The sequence below is a fragment of the Chiloscyllium plagiosum genome, unplaced genomic scaffold, assembly GCF_037043375.1.
Source record: "Chiloscyllium plagiosum isolate Xiang-an unplaced genomic scaffold, Cpla_swu_hap1 HiC_scaffold_34, whole genome shotgun sequence".
NCBI classification, from domain to species: Eukaryota; Metazoa; Chordata; class Chondrichthyes; order Orectolobiformes; family Hemiscylliidae; genus Chiloscyllium; species Chiloscyllium plagiosum.
Window position 1 is genome coordinate 12,269,280 of NW_028270172.1, and position 19,395 is coordinate 12,288,674.

At 42.4% G+C, this 19,395-nt stretch overlaps 1 protein-coding gene across 4 annotated transcripts in view; it reads right to left on the reverse strand.

The window, feature by feature from the left end:
* ulk4 (unc-51 like kinase 4) overlaps nucleotides 1-19,395 on the reverse strand; it is a 502,471-nt gene continuing 483,076 nt past the window's right edge. For all 4 annotated transcript variants that reach the window (XM_043719540.2, XM_043719541.2, XM_087978491.1 and 1 more), the window contains 2 exons: nucleotides 8,901-8,989; nucleotides 1-738 (listed from right to left, as the gene is read on the reverse strand). In XM_043719540.2, the coding sequence (XP_043575475.2) occupies nucleotides 675-738; nucleotides 8,901-8,989 (153 nt within the window). In that variant the 3' untranslated portion in view covers nucleotides 1-674. The remainder of the gene's footprint in view (nucleotides 739-8,900; nucleotides 8,990-19,395) is intronic.

The following is a 19,395-nucleotide window of genomic DNA, read 5'->3' on the forward strand; positions in this document are numbered from 1 at the left end:
TACAGCACGAGTTGAAAACATTAAAAACAGACTGCTCCATGGAACAAGCAGAAGATTTCTTGAAACTGTCAACAACAAAATGCCTGGTTGAGAGGAGACAGTAGTTTTAAAACATTTTCACTGCCAAGCAGTAAGAAAATGAGAAAGCTGTTGTGGTGATCTTAAAAAATAATTTTATTATATTTTACATATTAATTTTAAACTGTCTATAGAGTAGAGTGAAAAGAAATGTTTTTCTCCACATTTGAAGATTGAGGATCTGACATCAACTCACAGAGAAAAAAGAACACAAGTCTAAAGTGTCATAAGTTATCAGACAAATACAGTACTGGAGTGGAAATTTCTTCAAAGTACAGTCTCAAAAAAATCAGAAATCTACTAAGAAACATATGGAAAACACTGAATTTTATCATTTGTACTAAAACGTCATATGCTAAAGCTGGTCAAAAACACCTTTTTACCTGTTGCTAAACAATGACCTTGCAAAGTGATTTTCACTGCTGTTTCTTTCTTCACAAGTTTGGAACAAATTGTTGAAGGAATTGCTCTTGCATCAAATCAAGCGTTCCTTTTGCTTGAAGAAAACCAGCCAAATACAGACCAATGACAAGGTCCATTCCTCTTCAGTCCCAAGTGACAGTGCGTTACTGGGAGTTGTATCAGTTACTTCTTGTTCATTGCTCAATGATTTTTAGGATTTCAGAGGCCAAAGATCCAATGGCAATATCAGCATGGGAGCTGGAAGGTACAGAAAAAAATGCTGTAAATAACCAATAAAAGACTCTACATAGCCCTTTTGTCAAAATTCAGTCAGGTCCAAATAACTGTACAGAAAAATTAAGTGATTCTGTTGTACGCTATGGTGACAGCACAAAAGCTTAAAGGAATATATATAAATTAAGTTATGAGCAAGAACTAGGCTGAGTAAATATAGTGTGGAGAAATTATCCACTTTGAAGAAAAAAATAGAAAAGCTGAACTTTATAAATTGTTGAGATTGAGCTACAAAGGTATTTAGGGAGGCCTATATGTTCCTGAACTCAAATCACAAAGTTACAATACAAGTAACCTGAAGAAGAGCTTATGCCCGAAACGTCGATTCTCCTGTTCCCTGGATGCTGCCTGACCTGCTGCGCTTTTCCAGCAACACATTTTCAGCAACAATACAAGTATAGCAAGCATATCCTTGCACCACCAAGGATATATTTCCCTCCCCTCCCCTATAAGCATTCCGGAAAGACCACTCCCTCCGCGACTCCCTCGTCAGGTCTACACCCCCCACCAACCCAACCTCCACTCCCGGCACCTTCCCCTGCAAACGCAAGAAATGCAAAACTTGCGCCCACACCTCCCCCCTTACTTCCCTCCAAGGCCCCACGGGATCTTTCCATATCTGTCACAAATTCACCTGCACCTCCACACACATCATTTACTGCATCCGCTGCACCCGATGTGGCCTCCTCTACATTGGGGAGATAGGCCGCCTACTTGTGGAACGTTTCAGAGAACACTTCTGGGACACCTACACCAACCAACCCAACTGCTCTGTGGCTGAACACTTTAACTCCCCCTCCCACTCCACCAAGGACATGCAGGTCCTTGGCCTCCTCCATCGCCAGACCATGGCAACACGACGCCTGGAGGAAGAGCAACTCATATTCCGCCTAGGAATCCTCCAACCACAAAGGATGAATGCAGATTTCTCCAGCTTCCTCATTTCCCCTCCCCCCACCTTATCTCAGTCCCAACCCTCGGACTCAGCACCGCCTTCTTGACCTGCAATCTTCTTCCTGACCTCTCCGCCCCCACCCCCTCTCCGGCCTATCACCCTCACCTTGACCTCCTTCCACCTATCGCATTCCCAACGCCCCTCCCCCAAGTCCCTCTTCCCTACCTTTTATCTTAGTCTGCTTGGCACATCCTCCTCATTCCTGAAGAAGGGCTTATGCCCGAAACGTCGATTCTCCTGCTCCTTGGATGCTGCCTGACCTGCTGCGCTTTTCCAGCAACATATTTTTCAGCTGTAACTGTATGGGGCCTTGGAGTCCTGTGTAATGTATCAGACTCCTTATCTAAGGAGGATATACTTGAAGGGAGTTGACAAAGGTTCACTAGCCTGGTTCCTGAGAGAAGGAGACTGTACCAGAAGGAAAGAATTGGGCTCACATTCTCTGGAATTTAAAGCAATCTGAAATAATTTCCTTGAAACGTTGAAGTTTTTTAAGTGCTCAGTAAGGTAGATCTGACTTGTTGTTCTCCCCGACTGCGGAGTTTAGATCTCTGGGTGACTGCCTCAGAACAAGAAGGGGCCACTTTAGGAGTGAGATGAGGAGAAATCCTTTCACTCAGATGGGTATGACTCTTTGCTAATTCCAATCCCAGTGCACTGTGAGTGCTCAGTCATTGAGCAAATTCAGGACTCAGACTGGTAGATGTTTAAATTTAAGGAATGGGGAAAGTGTGGGAAGGTTAGATAATCAATTACGATTGTACCAAATGGCTATTTCCTTAAAAGCTGGTAAGATTGAGGTTTAGATATCAATTCTAAATTGCTATCTCCTTAGTTCCTGTCTTCAAGCTCTTACCACCTTTCATACCATGGATGCTGGAATAATCCATCAATGGACCTGTCCATTTACTATTCTGCATTTGCAAGTCTAGCAAATAAATATTGATAGGCCATTCAATTGTGAGGGAATCACAGCCAATGTCAAAATATTCTTGCCTGATGGGCCACTGAGGGGCATTTTCTGGTAAGGATTGTTGTATATCCACTGGTGATATAAACCTCCTCTGTGTTATTCTCTCCTTTGCTTAACTGCTTTTTTACCAGTTGCCCAGCTGTTAGTAGTACTTTGACAACACAGCTAACTCACAACTGTGGATCTTCCTGGCTCACTAGTATTCTAGGAAATGGATTTAACCCCATTAAAAGGATCATGAAAATAGTTAAAGACTTGAAAAGTTAAACTAAACAAATACATTCCAAACTATTGTGAATATCCATCTTTATAATGCAGAGTTGCTTTCAGGAACATCTATTTTTAAAACAGTTGTCCCCTGTTTTTATTAAGGAGACTGCCTTCTTGCACTGATCTGTGCAAGAAGGCAAAGCTGGCATGCTGCACATCAATATTACAATCTGGACAATAAAGTCACCAATTCAGAAGCCACTGAAAACTAACATGTAGTTACAGCAAGCAATTAGGAAAGCGAACGGTAGGCTGGCCTTTATCACAACAGGACTTGAGTACAGGAGCAGATATATCTTTCAATAGTACAGTACCTTGGTGCAATGCACCTGGAGTATGCATGCAGTCTTTGTCTCCTTACCTAAAACAAAGGATATACGTGCCACAGAGGGAGTACAGTGGATGTTTAACTGACTAGCTGGGGGCAGTCAGAAATAGGGACACAATCTTAGACTGAAAGGCAAGCTATTTAGATCTGGGATGAGCAGAAATTTCTTCACTCAGAGTCACACAGTCATATAGCATAGAAGAAGCCATCTGGCCCACGTGTCTTCACTAATCTAATTTTTCAGCAGTCGCATGTTATAATATTTCACCTTAAGTACTTTTTAAAAGTGTGAGGTTTTCAGCCTCAACTACCCTTCTGGGCAATGTATTCCACATTCCCACCATCTGCTGGGTGAAGACTATTTTCCTCAAATCCCCACTAAATCTCTTGCTTTTCACCTTCAAATTATGCCCTCTTGTTACTGGCCCTTCAAATAAGGGGAACAGCTGCTTCCTATTCACCTTGTCCATGCCCTTCATAATCTTATACACCTCAATCTGATGCCCCGTCAGCCTTATCGGCTCTAAAGAAAACAACCCGAGCCTATCCAGCCTCTCTTCATAGCTAAAATGCATCAATCCAGGTGATATCTCAGTAAATCTTCTCTGCACATCTTAAGTGCAATCATATTCTTCCTGTCATGTAGTGACCAGGACGGCACACAGTACTCCAGCTGTGACCAAAGTTTTGTATAGCTCCAACATAACTTCCCTCCTCTTATAATCCGTGCCATGATTGATAGAGGTAAGCGTTCCAAATATATTCTTAATTATCCTATTCACTTGTCCTACTAACGTCAGGGGCCATGTCCACCTTTATGCATGCCAAACATTCCAATGTTTGCTCACTCCTTACATCAAACTGCTTAAGAACCTCATAGTTCCTGTTCCCAAATTCTGTAACAATATTTGGCTTCTCCTGGGTGAAGGCAGAAGTGCAGTAGTCATTTTGCACCCTGCCAATGTCCTCCAGCTCCACGCACTAAATCCTCCCTTGGCCATTAATGGGCCCTAGTCTTTCTCTGGTTATCCTCTTCCCCTTAAAATACAGAGACAATATAGAGTCATTGAGTCCTACAGCATAGAAACAGACTCTTTGGTCTAACTAGTCCGTGCCGACCAGAATCCCAAACTAAGTTAGTCCCACCTGCCTGCGCTTATATACATCCAAATATCTCTTATTTAAATGTCTTTTAAATGTTGTGATTGTACCCACATCTACCACTTCCTCTAGAAGTTCATTCCACACATGAGCCATTCTCTGTGTAAAAAAGATTGTCTCGTCTTCTTTAAATTTTTCTCCTTTCTCCTTAAAAGTATGCTCCCCAGTCTTGAAATCCCCCATCCTAGGGAAAAGACACCTGCTGTTCACCTTATCTATACCCTTCATGATTTTATAAATCTCTACAAAGGTACCCTCAACCTCCTATGCTCCAGTGAAAAAAACAGTCCTGACCTGAATAGGAAGGATTTAGAGGGATATGGGCAAAGTGCTGGCAAATGGGATTAGATTAGGTTGGGATATCTGGTGGGCATGGACAAGTTAGACAGAAGGGTCTGTTTCTGTGCTGTACATCTCTATGACTCTCTCTCCTTATCACTCAAACTCTTCATTCCTGGCAAATTCCTGGTAAATCTCTTCTGAACCTTCTCCACCTTAATAATATCCTTCCAATACAGGACCAGACCTGGACACAATATTCCAGAAGAGACCTCACCAAAGTCTTGCACAACCTCAACATAATGTCCCAACTCCTTTACTCAAAAGTCTGAGTAATGAAGGCAAGCATGCTAAATGCCTTCTTAACCACCCAATCTATATGTGAAGCAAACTTCAAATGATTATGTACATGAACACCTAGATCTCTCTGTTCCACAACACTACCCAAAGCCCTATAAATCGTGCCCCTGTTTGGGATTATATCAAGGGATTTTACCTAATTTTACCCTTCAGTATTTCTTCCTGCCCCCTCTTTCTCTCCTAATTGTTTTCTTATGTTCCTTAAGTTCTTAAGTTGCTTCCTTAAGATGCCCTATGCAATTTGTATTCTCCAATAGGGGCTCTGTTAATTTGCTCCCTTCACACTGCTAAAAGCCTTTATTTTCCTTCTTATCCTGTCCTAAATATTCCTAGACATCCAGGGTTTTCTGGACTTGTTTAGAGGTAGCTGTGGGCTTTGGAAGCTCAAACATTGAGAAAATTTGAGACAAAGATTGATAAATTTCTAGTTAATAATGACATATAGGGATATGGGGATGGCATGGTAAAGTAGTATTGAGGTAGATCTACAGCTAGAGATCTACAATGGTGGAGTGGCTTAAGGAGCTGAATGGTCTACTCTTGGTCCTATGTTCCCTAAGGTAACCTTTCTGGGCTCTGTAATACCTCTTAAAGTACTTCAGGGACCTCTGAGACATTGTATAATGTGGGAGCAAAAAAGCAACATGGTAAGTCATGTAATTACAGTGGCTGAACAGTCACTAGCTTCACACTAAACCAAATAATATTGTATATTTCCAGTAGCAGTCACCCTGTAGTGTAATGGGTAGCATCCCTATCTCTCAGCCAGACCCTCAGGTTTGAGTCCCATTCCCGAACATGACTGCGATGGAAGGGGCCTACATAACTGAACCAAATAGTCTGAGCATCAACTTGTAAATCAGAAACAAAAATAGGAATTGCTGGAGAACTTCAGGAGGTCTGGCAGCATCTGTGAAGGGAAAGCAGAGACAACATTTTGGGTCCAATGACCCTTCTTCAGTTCTGAAAATGGTTCTGAAAATCATTTGTTCCCCCAACCCTATCTTCTGCATAAAAAAACAACTTTCTCTTAGCTACCAACAGTTCTTAAGAAGAGTCACTGGACCTGAAACGTTAACTCTGATTTCTCTCCACAGATGCTGCCAGACCTGCCGAGGTTCTCAAGCAATTTCTATTTTTGCTTCAGATTTCCAGCATTTGCAGTTCTTTATTTTTGTAACTTGTGAATCAGGTTGAGTATGAACTTGTAAATCCTTCCAAAACACATTAATAGCAGGTGACAAGAAGAGGAGAGATTCCCAGCCAATCATGTAATGGAAAGATACTAAAGCCTCAACTATCAGTATCCATAGCTCCACACTACAGCATGTATGCAAATTTGTATGTTGCTAAAGCTACTTGGGACACCTTTGTTGGCTCATTTGAGTGGTACAGTGCTGATATGGATTTCTATTCTAGGTGAGGTGTTGTACACAAAATGGAGATTGCAATATTGTGTGCCAGAACTGCTTTCAAATAGTGAACTCAAAAACAGGAAGATATCCAGCAGGCAAATAGGACTCAGGGACCTTCATTTAATGTCATGACGGTAACTGTGAAATATTTGTTAAATACAATCACAACTCATTAATGCTCAGTACAGCAGAATTACACATTCTTTTGTGAGGGGTGAAGGAAGCAAAGATGTACTTATCAATGGATAAGTCATAGTAAATGAAAAATGAGTCCACACACTGCGAGGGAAAGGAGAACGAAACGTCTGAATGAGTTTCTGTCCATGTCAATATCTGTTGGCTGGAGGAACAGACTTGGATACAATTTGTAATCTCCTCCTTGGTTCAATGACTGATAACACTCCTAACTGGCTGGACAAGGTATTAGATAGCCAAGAGGAACCATACCCCATCACAGATGAAAATGAGCATCTTGACCTGGATGACTTGCTTTCTCTATGGAAACCACCACTGCACTGAAGTAATGTAAATCTTTGATACTACCTAGTCAAATAGTACAACTCCATTTTACAGTTTGTGAAAATAACCCTCAAAATAAGGAGAAGCTTCACCAGATCTGTCCATTTTCTATAGAACCATGTGTTGTCCCTTCACTGTGTCACCTCAGCAATCTATTTTCAACAGAATTGTGTATTTAAGTGTAAGTCTTGAAATATTTTCTGTCAAGTGCAGGGATGTATAGGAAGACCTGTTTAATGTAAACATCTTAGTAAAACCAATATAAACATGGCTGTCGTAAGATGAATCGAAACTAAATGCATAGTAATATCACACTGTGACTTACAATGGTTTTCTCTTAATCTGAGCAAATTTCAATTACAGCATTTTATACAGTCATAGTCATACAGTCATGAGCTAAGTGTTTACTGAACTACATTGGCCTCAAAACTGCTCATGCCTCAATTCAACTTTATACTAATTATCTTTGTTCTCAAATCTTTCTATCATTTCATACCTCTTCATCTCTGTAACATCCTCCAACCCAAAACCACTAGATGATCCTTGCATCATCTCCAATTCAGGCCTCTTGAAAATCCACTATTTCAATCAGTCCACCGTTGGCAGATATGCTTTCAGTTCTGGAACTTTCACCTTAAAACACTACATCTCTCTCTCCCCATCATTTTTTAAGATGTGCCTTTAAACCTAAGTTGTTAGCTAAGCTTGTACTGTAATCGTTTCTCCCAATATCCCTTTACATGAATTGGTGTCAAACGTTTGCTTGATAATCTTCTCAAGAAGCACCTGAGAATATTATGATAGATTGATAATGCTTTATAAATACAAGTTATTGTTGGCACTGCTGGAATAAGAGAGCCAAACATAATCTGTGAAAATTGCTGAAAGCCAGTCTTCTCAGTTTGAAATGAACAATTATTAGATATAAAACTGCTTTCGGTGGTAAAGCAACGCCACCAACTTAGAGGACAACAAAGATTCTTATTGAATTAAATCTCAAACCTTTCCTGCCATTAAGGGCCTGATGAAGAGCTTTTGCCCGAAACGTCGATTTTCCTGCTCCAACTGCGTGTTCTGTCAATAACCCCACAGAACAGTGGGCCCTGGGATTTGCATGGTGCAAAATAAGACTTTGCCACAAGCATGCAGACACAAACAGCATGCAACTGGTGGCAGAACAGGAAGCATCTAATCCAACAGAAGATTGCAATGTCCACACAAAGCTTGTTTTATATCGAGAGATTAATATCTTCATATCTACCTTGGCCTTTGATAGTAGAAGATCTACACATTTACCATTGAAGGCTCTCACCTAAAGTTAAAAAAAATTGTGGAACATCATGAACCAGCAGACACGTGGATATTAGTCTAATTCATTTTTATGTTTTCCTGTCCTCCTTCTGTGAAGTTGTTTGAGGTGAAACCAGAAATTCATTGGATTTCTGTTTGTTAGGAATATGAACATTATTATGCCAGGAGCGTACTTTGTGGCTTCAAAGTTATTTCAACTTAGTTCAAAAACTTACCATTCCTTTTGGGGATGTACAAAGCTAAGCTCAAGAGAAGCAGACAGTAAGCTCATAACTGGCTGCAAATGAAAGCAGCAACTTTCGGAATCTTTCATCATGTAACCCAACTCCGGCTTACACTAACAATTGATCAAAGTCAGTCTCAGGAAAAAGCTGGAGGCTTTCAAAGGCTGATTCAAGTGCAGTCTTACTTCAGTCGCAAAGCACTGTAACACGATATGTCTGTGGTATGTATCTGATATATATATATATATATATATATATATATACACACACATGTACACACACCGATACTTATTCAAAGCTTGGAAATTCCTTAAGGCTTGAGGGTTCTCACCTGGTAGCTTGGGCCAGCCTTTGAAGGGTTTCAATGAGAATGTCTCCTTCACTCTTGATGCTTTCTGCGTGGTTCTTATTCGAGCTCACCTGACAAGGAAAATAGATTAGATTAGATTCCCTACAGTGCGGAAACAGGCTCTTCGGCCCAACAAGTCCACACCGACCCTCTGGAGAGCAACCCACCCAGACCCATTCTCCTACATTTACCCCTGACTAATGCACCTAACACTACGGGCAATTTAGCACGGCCAATTCATCCTGACCTGCACATCTTTGGATTGTGGGAGGAAAGCCACGCAGACACGGGGAGAATGTGCAAACTCCACACAGACAGTTGCCCGAGGCAGGAATTGAACCCGAGTCCCTGGCGCTGTGAAGCAGCAGTGCTAACCACAGAGCCACTGTGCAATACTTGTCAACTCTGCATGGGGAGGGTGAAGATTTCATTAAATATATAATTGAAATACATTCAAATGGATAATGCAAAGTATATTTAAAACTGTTTGTTCCTTAAATTAAGATAAATTCCCAAATTATTTAATTTTTAAAACAATTTGTTCATGGAATGTGGAAACCATTGGTTAATCAAGCATTTATTGCCCATCCCTTATCGCCCAGAGGGCAGTTAAGAGTCAACCACATTGCTGTGTGTCTGGGTCACATTAGACCAGACCAGGCAAAGGCAGCATATTTCGTCCCCAGAAGAGTATTAGTGAACCAGATATGTTTGTATGACAGTCAACAGTGCTTATGTGATTAGGCAAAAGTGGGTACTGCAGATGCTGGAGATCAGAGTCAAGATTAGAGTGGTGCTGCAAAAGCACAGCAGGTCAGGCAGCAACCAAGGAGCAGGAAAATCAATGTTTCAGGCAAAAGCCCTTCCTGATGAAGGGCTTTTGCCTGAAACATTGATTTTCCTTCTCCTCGGAAGCTGCCTGATCTCTTGTTCTTATGTGATTGCCATTTGACCACCTTTTTATTTCATATTTTTGTTGAATGGTAAGATTTGAATTCATGGCCCCAGAAAAATTTGCCTGAGGTTCTGCCTTACTAGTCCAGTGACATGCTACTGCCTCCCTCATTATAATATTTGGGCAAGATGGTCCAGGCTGGGTAGGCACACTAAATATCTCTGCAGGAAGCAAAGAGATTGGAGTTGGAAGTTAATTGATTGAGACCTACAATAGAAGAAAACATTTCACACAATTGTCCAACACAGGAGGGCACATTTGCTGTCAGCAGACATGACTTTTGCTGGGTCAGACTTCCTGGAGTAACCCGGGAATGCTTCCAAACAGACCTGTGTAGAAATCTGGAATATGTCCAGGTCTCTTAGCTTGACATAACCACAGACCTGTGACTGTATAGACCTGGGATACTATCACCTGTCATAATGTAATCATCGGGAATTGGTCCTATACATTTTATGCCAATACAGCACACTGCAGAAGAGAGGTCGAGCATAATGACAGCGATCTGTTTGGGGTGGCACAGTTGTTAGCACTGCTGCCTCACAGCACCAGGGACCTGGGTTTGATTCCTGCCTTGGGCAGCTGTCTGTGTGGAGTTCGCACATTCTTCCCGTGTCTGTGTGGGTTTCCTCCCATAAAGACATACAGTCATAGAGATGTATAGCACGGAAACAGACCCTTCGGTCCATGCCGACCAGATATCGCAACCCAATCTAGTCCCACCTGCCAGCAACTGGTCCATATCCCTCCAAACCCTTCCTATTCATATACCCATCCAAATGCCTCTTAAATGTTGGAATTGTACCAGCTTCCACCAGATCCTCTGGCAGCTCTCTGCATGAGCCAAAGTTCAGGATGCATGCACTATTGGGCGTACCTCTCCATTGGGCCCATCTATGAAGTATATAAACCAATGCCATACAGGAAGGAATCACTTGTCTATATCAGATCTCGCTTCAGATCATTATGTGCCAACACCTTGAAGGATGATAGCTGTTTCTTCACTTCGCTGAAAGCTATGGCTTGGCTATGTGACCATTTCCAAGGCTGAAACCTTTTTAGAATTGATGCAAGGGTGTCAGGATGCAGGCCAGTTATGTATGAACTTTCCATAATAATTCACCAGCCGAAGGACCTTGCAAAATGTTTTCCATCATCTGCTAAAAAATCGCACAGGCTGACAATACCACAAATGGTAGTCTCATGTACTGGTAAAAATCCTTATGGTTATTAATTATGGAAATGCCTGGCTCATGTCCAGCTTCGTGAAGGACAGATCACCTGCCAGGTTCACTTTTAAATCCTGGAGATCACAGCGGGTCAAACAGCATCCATGGAGAGACAGTAAACTAATGCTTTTGAGTCGAAACATCAGAATTGAAGTAAAGTGTGCATTTGCAGTAATTTGTTCATACCCGCATGTAAATCCTCTTTGGAAGGAATTGGGTATTCATTCAACTGTAAAAACTGATTTACTATTTGTTTAAAATCCCCGCAAAGGCGAACCGACCTATTGGACTTCACATTCAGTACAACTGCTGTTGTCCAACTTCTGCAATCTAGACTGGTTTGATAATGCCTTCACTTTTCAGCCTTCTGATTTCTGCCTCTACTTTTGCCCGTAAGGCAAATGGCATGGGGTAGGCCTTGCAGAATTGTGGAATTGTTTCCTGGTCAACACGCAAGGTGACCTTGATTCCCTTGATCGTCCCTACATCTTCCTGAAAACTTCTGGGTATTTAATTAGGACTTCACAGGCAGACATTTTCTAATCAAAAAAATGTTGAGCCCATCCACATCAACCTTTCTCAACCAGTTTCCATCAAAGATTGGGCCGAGCCATTTACTACAATCATTCGCAACCAAACTAACTGTGTCTCATAAGTTCCATCTTAGTCTAGCAGAGAACCTGTACAAACTTAAGGGTTGGAGTTCGGAGTGAATTTTGTTCTGCAATCACTGAAACGGCCATGGGGGTTTGACCTCCATTATAGAGTCATAGAGATGTACAGCATGGAAACAGACCCGTCGGTCCAACCCGTCCATGCCGACCAGATATCCCAACCCAACCTAGTCCCACCAGCCAGCATGCGGCCCATATCCCTCTAAACCCTTCCTATTCATATACCCATCCAAAAGCCTTTTAAATGTTGCAATTGCACCAACCTCCACCACATCCTCTGGCAGCTCATTCCATACACATACCACCCTCTGCGTGAAAATTTTGCCCCTTAGGTCTCTTTTATATCTTTCCCCTCTCACACTAAACCTATGCCCTCTATTCTGGACTCCCCGACCCCAGGGAAAAGACTTTGTCTATTTATCCTATCCATGCCCCTCATAATTTTGTAAACCTCTATAAGGTCATCCTCAGCCTCCAACGCTCCAGGGAAAACAGCCCCAACCTGATCAGCCTCTCCCTGTAGCTCAGATCCTCTAACCCTGGCAACATCCTTGTAAATCTTTTCTGAACCCTTTCAAGTTTCACAACATCTTTCCGATAGGAAGGAGACCAGAAATGCATGCAATATTCCAACAGTGGCCTAATCAATGTCCTGTACAGCCGCAACATGACCTCCCGTCTCCTGTACTCAATAATCTGACCAATAAAGTAAATGCCTTCTTCACTATCCTATCTACCTGTGACTCCACTTTCAAAGAGCTTTGAACCTGCACTCCAAGGTCTCTTTGTTCAGCAACACTCCTTAGGATCCTACCATTAAGTGTATAAGTCCTGCTAAGGTTTGCTTTCCCAAAACACAGCACCTCACATTTATCTGAATTAAACCTCATCTGCCACTTCTCAGCCCATTGGCCCATCTGATCAAGATCCTATTGTAATCTGAGGTAACCACCATCGCTGTCCACTACACCTCCAATTTTGGTGTCATTTGCAAAATTACTAACTGTACCTCTTATGCTTGCATCCAAATCATTTATGTAAATGACAAAAAGTAGAGGATCCAGCACCGATCCTTGTGACACTCCACTGGTCACAGGCCTCCAGTCTGAAAAACAACCCTCCACCACCACCCTCTGTCTTCTACCTTTGAGCTAGTTCTGTATCCAAATGGCTAGTTCTCCCTTTATTCCGCGAGATCCAAACTTGCTAACCAGTTTCCCATGGGGAACTTTGTTGAATGCATTACTGAAGTCCATATAGATCACATCTATCGCTCTGCCCTCATCAATCCTCTTTGTTCAAAAAACTCAACCAAGTTTGTGAGACATGATTTCCCACACACAAAGCCATGTTGACGATCCCTAATCAGTCCTTGCCTTTCCAAATACATGTACATCCTGTCCCTCAGGATTCCCTCCAACAACTTGCCCACCACCGACGTCAGGCTCACTGGTCTATAGTTCCCTCACTTGTCCTTACTATCTTTCTTAAAGAGTCGCACCACGTTAGCCAACCTCCAGTCTTCCGCACCTCACCTGTAACTATCGCTGATACAAATATCTCAGCAAGAGGCCCAACAACCACTTCCCACAGAGTTCTAAGGTCCACCTGATCAGGTCCTTGGGATTTATACACCTTTATCCAGCACTTCATCCTCTGTAATATGGACATTTTGCAAGGTGTTGCCATCTATTTCGCTACTTTCTATATCTTCCATATCCTTTTCCACAGTAAATACTGCTGCAAAATACTTGTTTAGTATCTTCCCCATTTTCTGCGGCTCCACACAAAGGCTGCCTTGCTGATCTTTGAGGGGACCTATTCTGTCCCTAGTTATCCTTTTGTCCTCAATGTATTTGTAAAAACTCTTTGGATTCTCCTTAATTCTGTTTGCCAAAGCTATCACATGTCCCCTTTTTGCCCTACTGATTTCCCTCTTAAGTATACTCCTACTGCCTTTATACTCTTCTAAGGATTCACTCCTGTCTATACCTTACATATGCTTCCTTCTTTTTCTTAACCAAACCCTCAATTTCTTTAGTCACCCAGCATTCCCTATACCTACCAGCCTTTCCTTTCACCCTGACAGGAATATACTTTCTCTGGATTCTTGTTATCTCATTTCTGAAGGCTTCCCATTTTCCAGCCATCCCTTTACCTGCGAACATCTGCCCCCAAGCAGATTTTGAAAGTTCTTGCCTAAAACCGTCAAAATTGGCCTTTCTCCAATTTAGAACTTCAACTTTTAGATCTAGTCTATCCTTTTCCATCACTATTTTAAATCTAATAGAATTATGGTCTCTGGCCCCAAAGTGCTCCCCCCCACTGACATCTCAGTCACCTGCCCTGCCTTATTTCCCAAGAGTAGCTCAAGTTGTGCACCTTCTCTGGTAGATACATCCACATACTGAATCAGAAAATTTTTGTGTACACACTTAACAAATTCCTCTCCATCTAAACCCTTAATACTATGGCAATCCCAGTCTATGTTTGGAAAGTTAAAATCCCCTATCATAACCACCCTATTATTCTTACAGAAAGTTGAGATCTCCTTACAAAGTTGTTTCTCAATTTCCCTCTGACTATTAGGGGGTCTATAATACAATCCCAATAAGGTGATCATCTCTTTCTTATTTCTCAGTTCCACCCAAATAACGTCCCTGGATGTATTTCCAGGAATATCCTCCCTCAGCACAGCTGTAATGCTATCCCTTAACAAAAATGCCACTTCTCCTCCTCTCATCTCTCTTTCTATCCTTCCTGTAGCATTTGTATCCTGGAACATTAAGCTGCCAGTCCTGCCCATCCTTGAGCATTGTTTCTATAATTGCTATGATATCCCAGTCCCATGTTCCTAACCATGCCCTGAGTTCATCTGTCTTCCCTGTTAGGACCCTTGCATTGAAATAAATGCAGTCTAATTTATTAGTCCTATCTTGTCCCTTCCTGCCCTGACTGTTTGACTGGCTTCTGTTCTCAACTGTACCAGTCTCACATTGATCTCTTTCCTCACTATCTCCCTGGGTCCTTCCTCACTATCCCCCTGAGTCCCACCCACCCACCCCCGTCCCAACCTTACTAGTTTAAATCCTCCCGAGCAGCTCTAGCAAATCTCCCTGCCAGAAAGATAGTCCCCTTCCAATTTAAGTGCAAACCGTCTTTCTTGTACAGGTCACTTCTACCACAAGAGATTCCAATGGTCCAAAAATGTGAATCCTTCTCCCATGCACCAGCTCCTCAGCCATGCATTCATCTGCTCTATCCTCCTATTCCTGCCCTCATTAGCTTGTAGCACCGGGAGTAATCCAGATATTACTACTCTCGAGGACCTCCTTTTTAAATTCCTAACTCTCTGTAATCTCCCTTCAGAATCTCAACCTTCTTCCTTACGTCGTTGGTTCCAATGTGGACAATGACCTCCTGCTGGCCCCTCTCCCCCTTGAGAACATTCTGCACCCTCTCTGAGACATCCTTGATCCTGGCACCAGGGAAGCAACACACCATTCTTTGAACCAAACATGTGCAGGCCAGGTGAATTGGCCATGTTAAATTGCCCACAGTGTTCAGGATGTGTAGGTTAGGGGCATTAGTCTGGGGTAAATGTAGGGGAGTGGGTTACTCTTTGGAGGGTCGATGTGGACTTGTTGGGCCAAATGGCCTGTTTCCCCACTATAAGGAATCTAGATTCAGACTGTATGTAAAAAGACGAGGCCCTTTAACAATGGTTCCGAAACTGTACATTTTAACATTGAAGTACTTGTATTTAGGAGTTTCTTGGTGTCTGATTTTTAACTGAACAGTTTGCCTGATATTGGATAGCTTCACACCCAATATTGTGATCTCCAGCACACATTCTTATGAAAGCATCAGTATGGAGCTGTGCTCATCTCTTTTGCTTGCCTCAGCAGTCTCAATACAATGGTGACCAAGGTACAGGTTTGCTTTTGTAGACCCCCACACCCAATCCGCTGTCTCAAGCAGGGCTGCATCTTTGCACACAATGATGTTACCATGTACATGATGACATCGCTCCTCCCTGTGCACTGCTACTGTGTCCTGTTTTGATGGCCTCCAGCACTGGTCACTCTGCTTTTATGTTTATTCAGGCAATGTTGATGTCACCTTTAATATGCTGCTCAAATGCACAGCTTCCTGCACTTCAAGCCCAAGAATCCGTAAAAACAAGACTCTGAAGTAGTTCAGTTTGGTTGTGGAGAGGCAGACACTGGAGGTGTACAATTGCACAACTGTGACAAATGTGCACTGGGAACTGAGAGTAAAATACTGTGAATAAAAATAGTTCCCAGCAGAGTACACAATAGTCAATGCGTAACAGCATGGCAAGATGAAAGCAGCCAAGTGTTTATAGTAGCAGCTGAGTCTTAATGACATGCCTACATGCCCCTGACATTAGAGGAGAGTGCTCACTATGTGTATGTGAGAAAACTGCCAGATCAAAACCTTTCTGATTTAAAAGCTCCAGCGTCGCAGGTGTTAGATGTGATGCTGTTGTTTGTAAAGTCATGCTGTTTCTTTTTAAATTGCATTTCTCAATAAAAATACAGCCTCAACATGAAATCCTGCTTTATATTAGATTAACCAGTCATACCTCATTTCTCTTGAGAGACAGCCCAAAACCTAGCTTTCATACAAACTATCTTAAGAGTTGGAGGGTATGTACTCCATTTATATTGTTGGACTGCTGCAGCGATATATTCTTTTAGTTTTGCATCAGTTTGCACTAACTCTTTGAGATCAGAGGGCAGAACTGGGAGTAAAAAAGGACTGTAAATTACAAGTCCACTCCAGGTTTTTACTGGTATATGACTCACCATGTCAGACAATTCTGATTCGGGATCCACTGCATGTGGTATTGAACTCAACCTCTGATTTTGGGACTTCAGAAACATATGTGTTGTGAAAACTGCTCAAGGCAGACCACAACGAGAATGCAACAGTGCATTGCCAAACAAAGTACTAGTCTCCCTACCAACCAAAGCTGAAGCTTTGAAAGCAAAAGAATGTTGTGTCTCTTCTCGGAGTGTAGGCAAGTCACATTAGTATCCAAACCCATGCAAAATGTAAGCTTTGGAGGAGATGTACAGCACGGAAACTGACCCTTCGGTCCAACTCGTCCATGCTGACCAAATATCCTAACCTAATCTAGTCCCTTTGACATCACTTGGCCCATATCCCTCCAAACCCTTCCTATTCATGTACCCATCCAAATGCCTTTTAAATGTTGTAATTGTACCAGCCTCCACCACTTCCTCTGGCAGTTCATTCCATACATGTACCACCCTCTGCGTGAAAAAGTTGCCCCTTAGCTCCCTTTTATATCTTGCTTAATAGTTACAATGGTCAAAGATCAGGAACACCAAGTCAACCCCAGGTTCCACACAGTCATTGAGGCATAGAGATGTACAGCACGGAAATAAACCCTTTGGTCCAATTTGTCCATGCTGACCAGATACTAAAGTATTAGAATGTATGAAGGTAGATAAGTCTCTTGGTCCTGACCAGATATATCCAAGAACATTGCAAGAATCTAGACGTGAAATTGCGGGGGGCCTGGCTGATATCTTTGCATGATCATTAGCCACGGGTGAGGTTCCGGAAGACTTCAGGTTAGAGAATATTGTGCCTTTATTCAAGAAGGGCTGCAAAAAAAACTTGGGAACTATGGACCAGTAAGCCTAACATCTGTGGAAGGTAAGTTACTTGAGAAGATTCTGAGATATACATATATTTGGAAAGACGGGGTTTGATTAGGAATAGTCAGCAAGGCTTTGTGCATGGGAGATCATGCCTCACAAATTTGTTCAGAGTTCTTTGATGAAGTGACCAGGAAGGTTGATGAGGGCAGAGCAGTAGAAGTAGAAATGGCAAAGGGAGTTTAATATAGATAAGTGAGAGGTCTTGCACTTTGGAAAGTCAAATCAAGTTATGAGTTTCATGCTGAATGGTAGGGCCTTAAGGAGTGTAGTGGAAGAGAGGCACCTTGGAGTTCAGGTGCACGGTTCTCTGAAAGTGGAGTCACAGGAAGACAGGACAGTGATGAATGCTTTTGGGATACTGGCCTTCATGTGTCAGGGCATTGAATACAGAAGTTGGCAAGTTATGTTGCAGTTGTACAGGATGTTGGTGAGGTAACCCTTGGAGTATTGTGTTCAGATTTGGTCACATTGCTATAGGAAGGATGCAATTAAACTGGAAAGAGTGCAGAAGAAATTTACAAGGATGTTGCCAGGACTCAAACGGTGTGAATTATAGGAAGAGTTTGGACAAGCTAGGAGCTTTTTCTTTAGAGCATAGGAGACTAAGGTGGGGGGGGGGGGGGGGGGGGGGGGGGGGGCAATCTTGGATAAAAGGGAACCTGAGGGGCAACTTTTTTTTACACAGATGGTAGTACACATATGGAATGAGCTGCCAGCAGAAGTGGTTGAGGCGGTTTCATCAACAACATTTAAAAGGCATTTGGACAAATACATAGAAAGAAAAGGTTTAGAACGATATGGGCCATATGCAGGGAAATGGGATTTGCGTTGATGGACATTTTGGTTGACATGGGCCAGTTTGGGCCACAGGGTCTTCCACTGTGCTGTAGGACTCTATGTCTCAATGTCCTAAATAAATCTAGTCCTATTTGTCAGCATTTATCCCATAATCTCTAAACCCTTGCTATCCATATACCCATCCAGATGCCTCTTAAATGTTGTAATTGTACCAGCGTCCACCATCTCCTCTGGAAGCTCTTTCCATACATGCACCACCCTCTGCGAGAAAAAGTTGCCCCTTTGGTCCCTTTTAAATCTTTCCCCTCTCACATTCAATGCATGCCCTCTAAGTTTGGATCCCCTACCCTGGGAAAAAGACCTTGGCTATTCACCCTACCCATGTCCGCCATAATTTTATAAACCTCTATAAGGTCACCTCTCAGCATCGAATGCTCCAGGGAAAATAGTCCCAGTCATTTCAGCCTCTCTTGATAGCTCAAACTCTCAAATCCTGGCAGCATCTTTGTAATTTTTTTCTGAATCCTTTCTAGTTTCACAACATCCTTCCTATAACAGGAAGACCAGAATTGCATGCAGTTTTCCAGTAGTGGTCTAACCAATGTCCTGCTGAGCCACAACATGGTCTCCCAATTCCTATACACAATGTACTGACCAATAAATGCATGCATACCAAACTATCCTATTCTTAACTATCCTATCTACCTGTGATTTCACTTCCAAGTTTCAGCTGAAATACTCAGCAACAATTACTCAAATTTTCCAGTGAGCTGATGAAAGGTCACCAACTTGAAATGTTATCTGTTTCCTCTCTCCACAGGCCCTTTCTGACTTGCTGAATGTTTCCAGCAATTCTTGATTTTACCCAATTGTCTCAGCAGAGTTATCAAAATGTCAAACAATGTTAAGCATGTCTTGTTACCGACAAAATGCGATTAATTCAGGGCAAAAACAGGTTGGTATAAATGCTGAAGATGAGGTGGGGTGGGGGAATAGTAAACGAATGAAAGATTTGATTAGATACCCTACAGTATGGAAACAGGCCCTTCGGCTCAACAAGTCCACACCGACCCTCTGAAGAGTAACTCACCCAGACCCATTCTC